At 45.4% G+C, this 16,266-nt stretch overlaps 1 protein-coding gene across 3 annotated transcripts; it reads left to right on the top strand.

Moving 5' to 3' along the window:
- The first annotated feature begins 12,361 nt into the window (after positions 1 to 12,361).
- LOC123152592 (uncharacterized) lies at positions 12,362 to 15,267 on the top strand. 3 transcript variants are annotated; one of them, XM_044572098.1, is made up of 8 exons: positions 12,362 to 12,501; positions 12,689 to 12,854; positions 12,939 to 13,136; positions 13,223 to 13,404; positions 13,508 to 13,648; positions 13,747 to 13,820; positions 13,905 to 13,969; positions 14,873 to 15,267. In XM_044572098.1, exons 2-8 carry the CDS (start codon positions 12,807 to 12,809, stop codon positions 15,179 to 15,181), a joined length of 1,017 nt encoding a protein of 338 aa, XP_044428033.1. In that variant the 5' UTR covers positions 12,362 to 12,501; positions 12,689 to 12,806; the 3' UTR covers positions 15,182 to 15,267. The 3 variants fall into 3 exon arrangements, with proteins under 3 accessions (XP_044428033.1, XP_044428034.1, XP_044428032.1); XM_044572099.1 differs by lacking the exon at positions 12,362 to 12,501 and having other exon boundaries at positions 12,583 to 12,854; positions 12,986 to 13,136; XM_044572097.1 differs by lacking the exon at positions 12,362 to 12,501 and having other exon boundaries at positions 12,583 to 12,854.
- The last annotated feature ends 999 nt before the right edge of the window (positions 15,268 to 16,266 follow it).

The raw sequence follows: 16,266 nt of genomic DNA, 5'->3' as shown, positions 1-16,266 counted from the left end.
CAACCACACCACCACTGGTTCAGTGCTCCCAACACAAGACTTGACTTCAAAGTAATGCTTCCAACGAAGTAATGGCACCACAAGCGCCACCATCACCGATCGATCAAAAGAATCACGGTTTTCACCGGGAGCAATCCTTGACGTTGGGAGAGATATCAGATCCCCTCTGTGACGCCTCCAACAAGGAAAACCATACCCAAAAGCATGGTTCGCCACCAGCCCGACCGAAGTGGAGCAGAACTTTGGCCTGAATAACCGAACACCTATGTTGGGCCAACGACCATAGCACACCACCATCAGCCTAGGGCAACACCTTCCACATGTTGCATTGCGCAGAGAGCTCCACTAATGGTACAAGCCCGGATGCACCCCGAAAGGGCCATACAAAACTGACACCACTTCAGACCACCACCCGTCGAGAAGCCCCACGCAATCCACTTTGCGAACTAGCTGCTAGCTAAGCCAATTTGGAGAAAATAATAAAAAGCACAATAAAAACCAATATCAAAAAGACAAAAATGAAAATGAATAAAATTTTATGAAAATTTCTAAAATCGGTCCGAAGTGATCCAAAGAAAGTTTCCCAAAAACGCTTTGATAAGATGCATGAATGCATAGTGGGCCGACTCGCTAGGGAAAGCGCTAGAGACAAGATGGTATTGTCTGGCAATAGGCGAGACATAGCCCTACCGCGAGCTCCATAGTTTTATGAAATCACTAGGTACCGCTTGCAAAAGTTATCCATCTTCTCTGGTGGTGACAGGTGAAGTACCACACATGCGCCACTTATCGCAAAAAGAAAGTTTTTATGGAGTTTTCTCACCTCGCGTGTGAGGGTGGGAGGTTGTCTGTCTGTGTTTTTTTTGTAAAAATGATTTATCTCTTAAACTGTGCATCCAAATCATGAACCACTTTCATCATTGCGTTTCTCACGTTGAGATCCTGGAAACAAGATCTCTTGTTGATATGATTCGACAAACTTTTTTTGACAAATCTATGCTTCTACCTAATAGTAACTTGTGCTTCTAGTGTGAACTAAAACTATGCTCCCAATTCAAATTAAATCATGCTTCCTGACGAAGCACAACTATATTCCCCGAAGGTGAAGCACTATTTTGCTATACGTGGAAGCAAAAGAACAAAACTATATTTTTTCGCACAGAGAAAGCACATCCATGCTTTTCACGGAAGCACACTCTCCTGACAAACACAAACCGAAACACCTAAAAAGCAAAAAAGTGAACCCCACCCTCCAAAAGAAATATATGAGAAGAACGGGAAAACATGAAGAAAAAACACTGGTGAGAAAAGTGCCTAGCGGATGACACGTACTAGCGCCAGAGCATGCCACATGGCATGCTGGCGAACTCCCGCGCTAGGAGACGTGCCCCCGTGCGGGGCACCCTCCAACTTGTTTTTTCTATGGCCTGTTTGGATGTTGAAATTTGACGCTAGAATTTGGTATTGACATTCACCTTACCCCTTTTTTTTGAGGAAGTGACATTCACCTTACCCGAATGTGGTTGTTTGGATGGTCTTCGAGTTCAACCCGTGGAATCTTATCTCGATATTGAGTAGGACTGTGCAACACTAGATCGCCCCCCTCCCGAATACAGAGATCCACCCATCTGATTTCGGCCGAATCGATGTTTGCTTCGTCCCGCACTCAAAAGCACACTCGTCGTCACTCCAACTCGTCCCAGCCTCCCTCTGCCCCTCGCCGCCTCCGTCGCCGTCTTTCCCAACCCGTTCCTCGGGCTCCCCTTCTCAGCCCTCTCACGTCGCCTCCGCCTTCGTGCCGCCCGCCCGCACCTCCAGCTCACGTCCCTCGCCGCATCCGACTCTATCGAATCTGCTGCCGCGACCGTCGTTGATTTGGATGCCCTTGAGGACGAGGCCCTGAACTCTATCAGGAGGAGCCTGCCGTGATGAGGAGGAGGAGGAGGGCGTGATGTAAAAGGAGGTGGGGGGAGGCGGGGAGTATGTGTTGCCGCCAGAGGAGACCTGGTGACGGCTCTCCATAGATTCCAACTTCCCAATACATGTACAACCAAACAAAACGTTAGGCATTGGAGCTCAATGTAATGTGCTGGGATATTTGGCATTGGAGCTAATGCAATGCCAAAGCCCCTCGCTCTCCTGTTTTTTTAGCGGTCGCTCCCATGGTTTCCGCGCTGTGTGCTAGTTCCAGCGCAGGTTACTCGGCCGGCCCAGTTGTGTCACCATACAAATACGAGTATTTAACCAAAAACTATCACAATTAATGAAAACGTGACGAAAACCTACCACTCTACGATTTTGTGCCAAAACTACCAAATTTGTCCTAAACCGTGACCAAAAACTACCAAGTCACGAAATTGCTCGCTTCGGCCGCGCTAACCCCGAATCTGACCGGTTGGGCCCGCGATTCAGTAGCCACACTGGCCAACGGACGTCCGCCGCACGGTGACGGACGTTAACGCCCCGTTCGCTGTCCGAACGGCGGCTGTCGGTGGGCTGCGGGTCAAGATCTGATCCGTTCCCCTCTCGTTTCACTCTCTCCCTCCTCTCCCTCTCTCTGAACTAGGTGGCGGCCGCCATGTCCTCGTTGATTCCAGAGGGTGGCGGCGCTGGCGGCGGCGACGTTGGCGGCGGTGACACAAGTTTGGACGCTGCTGCCTCGCCCGCACCTCCACCGATGGCCAGCGGCTCAGTCGATAATTGGTTGGGGAGCACCAGTTTCTCGACGCAGGCCGGCTCGCAGCCGTAGTAGGAGGCACCGCTCTCCCAGTCATCGCCAATGGGTTGCAGGTATGCAAGTATCATCTGTTGGGCCTGTGGTTAGCTGCTTCAATCTGGCAAATTAGTAAGATGTTTGTTTCTATTAGTTGGACATGTGTAGTAACTTGGAGTCAGTAAACTATATTGCACTTGTAGCTCAGTCAATTTCAATTCAATTCATGAGCACTTATTTGTGCAGTTTGGCTGACCAGAAGTGGGAGATATGGTTTCATTTAGAAGGAAGAAACCCTGTGAAAAGGGGTATATTTGAGTCAGATATTTCTTTGCTTACTCTACAATCACTCATTGCTAGTGAAGGGTATGGGGACAGTGATTACATGTACTATGTGAAGGAGGAGGAAATTGGATCTGAAAGAGTAAAGTATTTAGGTAATGAAGCTAGTGTTCATGAAATGTTGGAGTTTTTTCATCATGTGAAGCAAGTGAACATAAAGGTTGTGAGAAATGTTCAAACTGGAATTAGTACACAGGATAATGAGAATTACATGAGCACTCAAGAGAGCTGCTGTGTGAAAAATGTTGTGGAGCAATCTGAGCTTCAAAATCAGATAGATGATAGAAAAGGCTCAGCTTGAGAGGAGCAGGATTCAAAGAGAGGCAGATTTGAACCACTTTGAAGGAGACACTGAAGTGTCTGAATTTTGTTCTGAGGATTCAGTTCATTCAGATGGGAGTGCTGAAGCTGTTCAACTAATGGAAATAGAGTGTGCCTCTGAAGAGGTTACAACATTGCAAACTACTGCTATTGTGAAACATGTGAAGAATCCTGGTCCAACTAGCAGATGTCACAATGAGGTAGAGAAAAAACGTTTTGAAGATTGGTTTCCTGAAGCAGATGAGTTTTGTTTTGCTGGTGATGCAGGCATAAGTGATGAGGAAGAAGAAGATGAAGTTGAACTACCATACCTCGTGAAGAAGCCAAAGACAAAGAGTAGTAAGAAAAAAATGAAGGAAAGGCTATATTTTGACCCCTCAATTCCCAATTCACATTTACTCTTGTGCAAGAGCTTGTGTTTTGATAGTGTTTACCAGTTCAGGGAAGCATTAAGAGATTTTCATATAAGGACATTGAGGTCTTTTCACTACCACACGAACACTCCAACAAAAATTATTGTTTGGTGTTCACAGAGAGAGCATGGATGTGAATTTTACATGTGTGCCATCAGGATTGCTCATGAAATAACATTTTGCATTAAGAAGTGTAACATGGAGCACACTTGTCCAGCATCAGCAGAGAACACAAAGGTTACTACTAAGTGGCTTTCCAAAGCAGTTGAGCCTTCTCTTAGAGCAGATCCTAGCGCACCTGTGGATTCACTTATTAAAAACAGCAAAGTCAAGTTTTCAGTTGATGTATCAAAGAATGTGGCCTATAGGGCAAGGAGAAAGGCTATTAAGGTTGTACAAGGTGACCAGAAGGAGCAGTACTATAGACTGAGGGACTACCTACAAGCAGTTCTTGACACAAACCTTGGTAGCAGGTGTGTAGTTATAACATTTGAGGACCCAGAAAACCCTGCCCAGCTCCTAGATTTAAGTACATGTTCTACTGCTTGCATGCATCAAAGCAAGGATTTCTTAATGGTTGCAGGCCCTTTATAGGTAAATCTATAACTACATTTTGTTCAAAAATATCTTGTTGTAAATTTATGGTAGCTAATTTGGGTATGGATGCAGGGCTTGATGGTTGCTTCATCAAGCTAACCACCCAACAACAAATTCTTGCAGCCACAGGAAGAGATGGAAACAACAACATCTACCCCATAGCCTTTGGTGTGGTTGATAAGAAAGATTCAGAGAGTTGGACATGGTTCCTAACCCAGCTAAGATGTTGCATTGGAAGGGGTAGCAAAATTGGAACCTACACCATTATTTTTGACACGCAAAAGGTATGCACCCAAACTTAGCCAGTAGTTCAGATATATATTGTTGTTAGTAGCTTTATTTCTTTTTGTTCATGACCATGGTTATTAATTTACAATCAGGGTCTTCTTAAGACTATAAATGAGGTGTTCCCTGATTCCCCTCAGAGATACTGCCTCAGGCACATATATGCAAATTTTCAGTCAGCTGGTTTTAGAGGATCAGAACTAAAGAAGCTAGTAGATCAGGCTAGCTACTCATTCACCAAACATGGCCATGAATTAGCAATGGCGGAGCTTAAAGCAGAGTGTGAGAATGCCTGGAAGTGGCTTAAAAAAATTCCAAAGGAGACTTGGTGTAGGTCTGCAATGGATTACAATTGCAAAACTGATCTTGTTGTGAACAACCTTAGTGAGGTTTTCAACAAAATGATCCTTGATGTTAGGGCTAAACCAATTAGGACTATGTTTGAAGGAATTAGGACTAAGCAGATGATCAAAGGGCAGAAGATTAGGGAAAAACAGAGAACAACAGGTGGATGATCACACCCAACTATTCAGAGAAACTAGAGGAGAATAAGAAGTATGCCAAATTTTGTGATGCATATAAGGCAGCTCCTGACATTTGGCAAGTGTCTAGTAAGGAAAATCAGTACTGTGTGAACCTAGCTAGTAAATCATGTGACTGCAGGAGGTGGGACATGACAGGTGTGACATGCAGTCATGCAGCAGCAATGAGCAAGATTCACATGCATCCAGAGGACTATGTGCATGAATTTTTCAAAAAAGCACTATATATTGAAGCATACAAAGACATAGTGTACCATGTCCCTAGTCCTGAATTCTGGCCTGACACCCATACTCAGGATATTGAGCCTTAGTGTTCAAAGAAAAAGTAGGCAAGAAACAGACAGTTAGGAGAAAGGGCCAATTTGAGGTGCCTGCATCAAAGGACACAAGCAGGATGGGAACAATTACATGCAGCAATTGTGGTCTATAAGGCCACAGATATACAAACTGTGGGAAAGCTCTAAAACCTAGTCTTGAGATGAGAAAGAACTTATACCAGGTCATTCAAATATGTTGCATTCTTTGTTTAATTATTTTAGGTCTAGTCTATTTACTAACTGAGTTAATTTTGTCATGCAGGAGAATAGAGAAATTTTTAGGGGTTCCTCTAGTGCTACACATCCACCTCCACAACCACCACCTCAACACCAAACTTTATAGATGCCAGCATCATCTGCTCCACCTCCTAAAGCAATGAGGAACAGAAAAACGGCAGCAAGTAAGAGAGGTTCAACATCAACAGTTTCAGCAGGAGCAGCCAGGTCTTCACCAGCACCTGCAACAGGATCAGCATCAACAAGAGCTCCAAGAGGATCAACATCAACAAGAACATTCAATGCACCAAGAACATCCACTGGAGAACCAGGGATATTGGCAGGCAAGAGGAGGAGGAAACCTCCTAGCAAGTTTGCATCCTATTTCAATGCTAGTGGAAACTATTGAAACTCTGTATCTAAATTTGTGTGTATGGTACTAAGTTTGTGTTCTGCTACTAAATGTGTGTATGGTAGTAAGTTTGTGTTCTGCTACTTAGTTTGAGTGTATGGTACTAAGTTTGTGTTCTGCTACTAAATGTGTGTTGTGGTACTAGCCTGCTTAAATTCAGACATGTGAACTTATGGACATGTTAATTTGTTTTATTTGTTGTACATTGCCATTTCTACAGTTCAGAAGTTACTGCCAAATTCATTTTAGAAAAAGAAATCTGCACACAAAAAAGTCTGGCCTGGGGCTCGAACCCAGGACCAGTTGGTTGTAACCATGCGTTCAATACCAATGGGCTAGTGCTGGTGATTTGTTTGACTAGCATCGGCCGAACTTATTATATGTTGTTAGCCACGTCCTCTGTTTAGCGTGCGTTGCGGCCGGCCGCGTGGTGAGCGTGCGTTGAGTAAAACCAGCCGTTTCAGATTCTACGCCTTTAATACGTGTCCACCCACCACGCTCTCTGCTCACTCGCCCACTCGCTGCTCGCACCGCCCACTCCACTTCCCCCTCTTTCCTGTCGAAATCGCCACCGACAACCACCGCCACCGCCGTCGCCATGGACTGGCAGCTGGCCATCGAAGCTCTCGCCAGGAACAACCAGGAGATGCACGCGCAGTACAAGGAGATTGCACACTGGTTCCCCATTATGGCGATGATGAGGAATCACGCCCGCGGCCTCGTGAAGGTGATGACAACTGCTGAAAAGCAGCGCACCTTCCCTACCGGCCGCACCATCCCGCCGCCGTCCCTTTGTTGTGGGCGATGCGCGAGGTGCAACGCTCCTCCGACCCCAGGCAGCGCGCCCGATGGTGGATGTACTGCTCATCCACCACGCCGCCGGCCACCGCAGACCACGTCACCGACGCCGTCCTCGCTCTCCTAGCCCCAATCAACAACACCTACTAGGAGAGGCGCAATCCATGGGTCCTTGGGCCCTATGATGACTCTGACGCTTCTGACGACGAGTCCAGTGACGATGATGAGGACCAGTCCTCTGACGACTCTGACGACGAGGTGGATGAGGTCGTCGTCCTCTCCGACGACGAGCCTGAAGTGCAGCTGCTGGCTCCAGTCCTTGACGCCGTGGAGGGGGACAGGAACCTCCCAATCCAAGTGGATGCGCTGCCGAAGGTCGTCGATCTCCCAGACGGCATCATCGTGAAGCAAGAACAAGATGGCGGGGAGGAAGATGTGGTGGAGCCGGCGCCGGGCAAGAAGAAGAGGGCGGCCGTGACAGCGGTGCGCCGCTCCCAGTGCCTGAAGATGCTGAAGAAGGAGGAGTGAAGTGCTGCCTTCAGTTAGTTCAGTGCAAAAAAATTCAGTTTCGTCAGTCTTGAACTTTCGTAAGTTCAGTAAGTTCCTAGGTTCAGTTTCGTCAGCACTATCTACTTGCTATCTATGTCAGGCACTATCTACTACTAGTTGCTATCTATGTCAGACTATGAATGACAGTACTATCTATCTATGTCAGACTATCTATATATGTTAGTTGCTACTTTCTACTTGCTACATATGTTAAGTTATTTGTCAGACTATCTAAGCTACTTGCTATATATGTTACTTGCTGCTTTCTACTTCCAACTATGTTACTACTATCAGTTATCCACACATGATATATGCAGAGTAAAACAGACTCATCATAGATAAAACATTCTTACTTAATTAACTTAGCATGAGTACTCACTTAGCATAGTAGGTCTTAACATAAAAGTCATTACATCATAGATAAAACCAACTAGTTCTTAAACCATAAGAGTACCTCCCTCCCTCATACCATTCTGAAAGCACATGAAACTTTCCCAAAATATACACCTAACATGCATGACATTCCAAGGCCAGCTATATATATAGGCCTACTAATTACTTAACCCACACACCAAGCACTTCACTCATTCATAATTGCCTTGATCCTCTCCAGCTTATCTTTGCTGGCATGCCCAGCATTGACCAGATCAGCAATCAGATACTCCAACTTCTTCTTCTCTTGCTTAAGTAGGTCCCTATCCCCCTCCACTTCCTTCATGGCCTTCCTCATGTTCTGAATGATATCTGCTTGGCTTTGAAGAATGCACCTTTGCTCCTTGGCAAGCTTCATATTTTCCATACTTATCTCAATATTTGCTTGATCCTCAAGTTGTTTCTTCTTTGCATTTAGATCATTGATTGCCTGACTGGTATAGTCCATGTCATGAGACATCTTGCCATCTTGATAGTCAAAAATCTTGGATACATCTTCCACCAACTGGCTATAGTTGTTTGACAGGAAATCAATTTCCTTCTATAGCTTGGCCACCTCTTTCTCATGGGCTTGTTTGTCCTTCACCCTCCCCAAGTTCTGCTCATGGTACATGTCCCAAATCCTTGTTAGGCACCTTTGTAGAATCTCTGGCCAAGGACCATCCACCCACTCCACAATCCCACAGTTCACACCTACATCATACAGAAGCAATTATTTATAATTAAGCACAAAGCACTTAGTAACAAACTTACTACAGATAACTAAAGTCATAAAGTCATTTCATTTAACTGTTGTTTAAATCAATATGCTCTCTGAATTATGCAAACATAATTCTTTCATAGTAAGCACACAACACCTGACTATATTCAGTTAACAGCTATATTTAGCAATAGATATAAATTCATTTAACTCTGTTCTTTTTCAGTTAACAGTTATATTCAGTTAACACCTAACAAATACATTCAGTTCACAATACACTAAAGATCTCTGCATGTAGGTGTTCTCAAGTTCAGTCATGTATTGAATTCAGTTAACTAAAGATCTACTTTCACATATAGCTTTCCATATGTATGGCACTTTCAAGTTTCAGTTCTAAACTACAGCACACATATCTGCACATCACACATCTCTGCACCACATGCTGCACCACACATCTCCAGCGGCAAAACACATCACACATCTCCACCAGCAAAACAAGTTAGCGTGCAAGATTTAATACCTGCTGCACAGGACAACCCAGGAATCGCCTTCCAGTCAAAGCACCTTCAAAAGCCACCATCTTCTTCGGCCTCTGATGATGCATCATGCACGTCGGCTCAGATTCAGTGTAAGAACCACAGAAAGATGGTTCCACCACACTGTCAGGGGTTTCCTACAAAAGAAAGTTCAAATCAAACCAAAACCAACTTGGAATCTCCAATTTGGATGAACTAACCCTAACCCTAACTCCGTTCCACCATTATGCACTTACAAAGAGCTGAGGATCCATTGAAACCATGTTGATGTCCTCGTCCGAGCTCTCCTCGTCATTCTAGGGTGGCATCCTCAACTTCTACCGGCAGCAATGGCTGCGGCGACGACGGTGATAGGCTGACCTAGCTCAGAGCACCAGGGAGAGGGAGAGGATGAGGACGAGTGAGAGCGAGCGACGAGGAAGAGAATGAGCGAGTGGCTGAGCTCGCTCTCACTTATTGGCCCACCGACAGCCGCCGTTCGGACAGCGGACGGGGCGTTAACGGCCGTCACCGCACGGCGGATGTCCGTTGGCCAGCGTGGCTACTGAATCGCGGGCCCAACCGGTCAGATTCGGGGTTAGCGCGGCCGAAGCGAGCGATTTCGCGACTTGGTAGTTTTTGGTCACGGTTTAGGACAAATTTGGTAGTTTTTGGCACAAAATCATAGAGTGGTAGTTTTTCGTCACGTTTCTGTCAATTGTGGTAGTTTTTGGTTAAAACTCTACAAATACAGACGGTACCTCCCTCGCGTCCTCGACCTCTTCCTCCCCTCGCCGTCCGTAGTTTCCCGCGCCACACACCCCCACCCCATCCCATCCCCACAAACCCACCCCCTTGAATCTCGAAAACCCTACAAGGGGACATATGCACTCATCCAATGAGCGGTCCTGGTGCTGGTTGGCGAAGACCAACCGTAAACACATGATGATGTCTCTTGAGCAAATGGAAACCACGAGGGAATTCGAACATGTCAAGGATGTTCCGCCATTGGATATCATCCACTACAGAGGTACGAGGAACCCATATGTTCTATTTTTCGTGTTATTTTAAACAGTTTTGCTAAAGCACATCTAAGTCCTATTATTAGTGGATTTGATCTTAGTTGACGAGTCGTTCTTCCTATTAAGATCTTATGGAGACCGCATGGAGTTGGGACAGGCCGTTGCCCTGGGATTCTGGTTATGTTCTCTTGGAAGACTATTTGGATTACCTAAATGAGTTTTTCCAACGAAATGCTCCTGCTATTCCCAGCCTACACGCCTCAGCCACTAGGGTAAGTTTCCTCCTACATACACCAAACTGAACTGAAGTTACTGATTGATTGCTTTGCTGATCAACTGACATTTACATCTTATCGAAATGATGGTATCAAGTGTCTCGAAATGGAGGAGAAGTTGAGTAGTTGCGCAGAAGGTTTCATTGCTGACCATTATAGACTCAGCGACTGTTAGCAATAATCTTGAGTTAGTAGTATTTTATGTCAAGTAGTAGTCTGATTAAGGTGGCCGCTTGTGTTTTGGTTAACTAGGATTAGTTGCACGTGGGTTAGTAGCATGCATGGACTTGTACATGAGGACTTGGGTCCTTACCCGTGTGGTGTTAGGAAAGAGTAGGAGTACTGGTATGTCACGTCTAGTAGTCCGTCTAGGTTATTAGTAGGAGTCCCATTAGAATTGGGTCAGGTGTTCAGGCGTCGGTATGTGTATATATACACAGACGTGTGCGTGAGTTTTGTAACGTGTGCAAGAAAACAGAAAATAAAAAGAGGAGAAACAAAGGGCACGACAAGAGCCCTTGGCTATAAAAGTTTTGCGCGTGCGTGTTCATTGTGATTTGATGTGATCGATTCTGTGGGCGAGTTCCAACAATTGGTATCAGAGCAAGGTTCAAGGCGAAGCCGCGCTTGCCCCGGGGAGGCAACCCCTACTAGCGCCTCGGGGCGGGCGATATAGTCGCTGGGTGGTTCAGCGACGAGGAGGGGCGGGCGATGTTGTCGCTGGGTGTTGCAGCAATGAGGAGGATTATGCGACCGTCGTTCGATGGAGCGACAAGGAGGGAGACGGCAGGCTGTCGTCGGCAAGGCGACGGATGGAGATCGTTGACGGGAGCGGTGGTGCGGTGATGCGGTGCTGGAAAGTCGTCAAGATCGTCATCCGGGAGTTAAAGTCAAGGAGTCGTGCGGGTTAGCACGGTCGGTTGGTCAGTCGGTCGTCGTCGTCATGTCCAAGTGCTTGTCTCTGTGAGGAGGCGTTGAAGATGAAGGGCATCCAGGTCGTCTATGTGTCTCGACGAGAGGATCAAGTTCAACTATGTAGGGACGGTAAACCAGTGAAGGTGAGTCTCTTCAATGAGGCCATGTCTCTACATGAGGCTGGAGTGCATGGTGTAGTGCACGAGATGGTGTGATCCACAAGGAGCCGGCATGTATCTCGCTAGGGTGGATGGTGTAGTCCACCGGATGGTGTATTCCACAGGTTACTAGTGAGGCTGGGTAGTCCAAGACATATTTGAAGTGGTCCGCAAATTCGCCAAGTCAAGATTGGGGAGAGAATGTTGACAACAATAATCTAGCCGGCAATTTGACTTGTCGTGGTGCGAGATGGATGAGTCGACAAGGGATGAATCGTCAACGAGCCAAGACTGGAGAAGCACAGAAAACAAGGTGTCAAGATTAGGGAGAGATTGTTAGCAATAATCTTGAGTTAGTAGTACTTTATGTCAAGTAGTAGTCTGATTAAGATGTCCGCTTGTGTTTTGGTTAACTAGGATTAGTTGCACGTGGGTTAGTAGCATGCATGGACTTGTACGTGAGGACTTGGGTCCTTACCCGTGTGGTGTTAGGAAAGAGTAGGAGTACTGGTATGTCACGTCTAGTAGTCCGTCTAGGTTATTAGTAGGAGTCCCATTAGAATTGGGTCAGGTGTTCAGGCGTCGGTATGTGTATATATACACAGACGTGTGCGTGAGTTTTGTATCGTGTGCAAGAAAACAGAAAATAAAAAGAGGAGAAACAAAGGGCACGACAAGAGCCCTTGGCTATAAAATTTTTGCGCGTGCGTGTTCATTGTGATTTGATGTGATCGATTCTATGGGCGGGTTCACGTGCAAAACTTTTATAGCCAAGGGCTCTTGTCGTACCCTTTGTTTCTCCTCTTTTTATTTTCTGTTTTCTTGCACACGATACAAAACTCACGCACACGTCTGTGTATATATATACATACCGACGCCTGAACACCTGACCCAATTTTAATGGGACTCCTACTAATAACCTAGACGGACTACTAGACGTGACATACCAGTACCCCTACTCTTTCCTAACACCAGACGGGTAAGGACCCAAGTCCTCACGTACAAGTCCATGCATGCTACTAACCCACGTGCAACTAATCCTAGTTAACCAAAACACAAGCGGCCACCTTAATCAGACTACTACTTGACATAAAATACTACTAACTCAAGATTATTGCTAACAATCTTTTTCTAATCTTGACACCTTGTCTTTTGTGCTTCTCCAGTCTTGGCTCGTTGACGATTCATCCCTTGTCGACTCATCCATCTCGCATCACGACAAGTCAAATTGCCGGCTAGATTATTGTTGTCAACAGCGACGAGATCAAGGAGTACACACGCTTTATGATCGAGTCAGATCTTGATTCTTCTGCTGCAGCTGCTGGTCTTATGGTACGTGTCTGCATCTTAGAAATCAGATCAAAGATGTGGTGTTTCTTATTACCTAATTTCTATTTTTTATTTATTAACTTAAAGTGTATCGCGGAGGAGGCCGAATTCATGTGTGAGTTGTGGGCATGTAGAACCAAGAACGATGTGGAGGGGGATGGTTTCATTATGGAGGTATTGGAAGACGACAATCTCAACATTAGCAATTATATCCGACACGCTGTATTTCATATCCTGAGCACCTACAAAGGGCCTTCTTCTGACTGCCTTGCTGCTTTCATGTTGGTATGCCTTGATGCCTCCACTAGAAAAGTTCCGGTTTACCTAATTTGAATTATTGGCTACAATTGTATAATGATGATGGTTTGAAGGGGATGCAAAAGGAGGCTAATATTCTACGCGAGTTGCTTAATGGGAACCACTGGGACTGCTTTTCAAGGCTTCACGTTTGTGATGACATAAGGCCGCGTTTATGGAAAAGGCTTTCTCTCATTGCTGCCAAGATTTATCCGATCGACCATCCTTATACTCCCGTTACAAAAATGCTTCCAAAGTATGATATGAAATTCTGAATAATAAATATTATCTTGTTTTTTCTTGTTACATTTATATTTGTTGTGCCAGACGTGTAATTTCGCTCTATATGTTGTTAACAGTCTGATGCCATATGAGCAAGGTAAGGAAAGTGGAAATGCAGATGAGATGGGTTTTCATATTCATATGACCGATGATGGAGCTGCCGTTCTTAATACTCCCACAATAACCACAACTGCCGCTCCTGCTGCTCCGATATCATGGTATGGTCTCAACAGTTGATTCATTTTCCTGTTGCATTTATATCGTTGGTCAGAAGTGTAATTTATTGTTGTGCGCTCTGAAAAAAAAACACTGGTAGGGTTGTAAATATTGATGAACATGATCAGGAGAACAAGGACAACAGCAACACTAAGAGCATTGGAGATACCCAAGGTAGAAACATGAAAGAAGAATGCACTGACTACTTATGTCCCTTGTACGGAAATCCCTACTAACACAAACTGTTTGTTGGTTCAGGCAGTGAAGTGCCCATTTCACAGACATCTGACCCAATTATTGTTAGTGGATATGCAGCTAACAAGGTTTGTCAAATTACAAATTTCTTAATATTTTGAAATGGGCATAGTGCAAAATCCAAGTCATAGCAAACTTATCATTAGAATTAATTAACTCCTGCTCATTTATTTTCTAATACGACTAGTATCTCTTGCAAATTGTTTCGATTATAGCTGGATGGCAAACATGAGGCGTTCGCTCGATTTTGTCCGTATGCGTATGATTAACTACTCATTGGTAATATTTGAAGCAAATATAGAAGTCGTGAATTAGGAATACCTTTGTTAGTTGAGCTTGATGCTAGCAATTGGTGGGTCAGGTCAATCTGTATTTTGCACTTAGAGAAAATCAAATGATCGTCTAATTAATTACTCCCTCTATCTACTAATACAAGGCCACTTCGTATTTTTATGTCTGACTTTGATCATTAATTTTACCAACAAAATGTGAGTCATATGTCATAAAAAGTATGCCATTGGATACACATTTCAAAGAACTTTTGATAATATATTTTTGATGACATATAAACCATATTTTGTTGACCAGAATTATAAGTCAAAGTTTGACACGAAAAACAAAGTAGCCTTGCATATGAAAATGGGTAGTATTTTTTTGTTTTAAAATGGTTGATTTTTAGATTTTGCACGATATTCAATCAGCAACTTATGAAAATATTTTTTGCATAAAAATGTATGTAAATTATGTAGTGAAAAATGTTCGTGTACAATTTATATCTAACACATCCACATAGCTTAAAAAGTCTTAGTGGTCAAAGTTTGAGAAATATTACTAGATGCTTCAGAACGTCATATTTTTTTCGACTTGCTATAGTAATACTGACGGGAAGCCAACGCTAGTATTCTGCATTCTTGTGGTGCTTGTTCAGTTGCTTGATACTTTGATGATTTTATTTATTTGCTTGTGGTTAGGGAGATGGTTGCCGAGTTTGGAAACAGGACGAGGGTTATGTCGAGTACGAGCTGCTCCAAGGGGTTTCTCCTCCATATGAAGAAGCAGAGGCAACCAGGCCTGATGGACCAAATGCAGGTGGAGAAGAAAAACACATGCTGGAAAAGACTACTGTGATTGAAGAAGGATCAATGAAGGCATTAGTACAATCAGGCAAGGAAATTGTAGCACTGTTGAAGGCATTATTAGTGGTGCTCGTGACTGTTCTTTGTGCCCTTTGTGTTGTTGTGTATCTGTTGAATTTGAGCAGAAGAGAGAATGATCTGTAAGCTGACATCAATGAGAAGGTATCGGCTCTGAAGTTTTGTTTGCTTGTGTACAGTCTTCGTGATAACCTTACTTCTGAAGATTCTCAGCAAGATGCAGAGAGAAATAAACTAACATTATACGTGGTAACATTTCTGAAGACTGTGGCACTATTGAAGGGGTTGTCCTTCCTTGGGGCATCGTCTTGGAGTGGTCTCGGTTTGCAGGACCTGTCGCTGCTTGTTGCGGGGATGCTATGGCGGCGACCATGGAAGTGGCAGAGCGTGACAGCCAAACTAGGAGGGACCAACTACTAAGAGCATCTCCAACAGGTGGGCGGAGTAAGCCGCGCGCTGGATAAACCACCAATTTGGTGCGTGAGAGGCCGTTTGGCGTGCTTCAGCAGGCGCGCGAAAAAAAAGGCGCGTGCGGGAAAAAGCGGCATCGCACGCGGTAGTTTTAGTGCGCGTCGTCCAGCGCATTGGTTAAAAGCCACGCGCGGGCGCCCGCCAACCGCTGCCCTTCCCCTCTCACCGCGCCTTTTTCCTAGCCTCTTTCGGTGCCCCGCCGCCGCCGCGCCTTCTCCCCCGCCTCTTCCAGCGCCCCGCCACCGCTGCGCCTTCTCCCCCGCCTCTTCCAGCGTCACAGGCGTAGATGAACTTCTCCGACGTGCAGACGCGCGAGCAGGCGCAGTAACTCGCGCCTCCCTCGCGACTAATCACTAAGGAGGATTGCCGCGTGCAGCGGAGGCGGGAGCGCCGCCTCCTCATTGCCGAGACGGATGAGCACGCCGGCGGTGTGGCGCGAGCGCTTCCCGCAGGATGTCGTTGCCGATAACGAGTTCTGCGCAGAGGGGGGCGGAGCGAGCCGCGCGTCTGGCGGACAAGCGTGCACGAAAGGAACTGGCGGAAGCCCAGTGCAAACTGGGACCCGCGTCGATCTGGAACGAGTAAGATCCTCGGTGGGTCGACGCGTTTACGTCGTCGGACTACACCACCGAGGAGGATGAGTAGTTTTATCTAGTTTTATTTGCATCGTTTTATCTAGTTTTATTTGCATCGTATGAACTAGCTTGTGGTGTGGGGTTTGAATTATGCTATGAATTTGG

This window comes from Triticum aestivum, chromosome 7A (assembly GCF_018294505.1).
Source record: "Triticum aestivum cultivar Chinese Spring chromosome 7A, IWGSC CS RefSeq v2.1, whole genome shotgun sequence".
Lineage (NCBI taxonomy): Eukaryota > Viridiplantae > Streptophyta > Magnoliopsida > Poales > Poaceae > Triticum > Triticum aestivum.
Note: the sequence above shows the minus strand (reverse complement) of the source record. Positions and strands in the feature narration are given on the sequence as shown.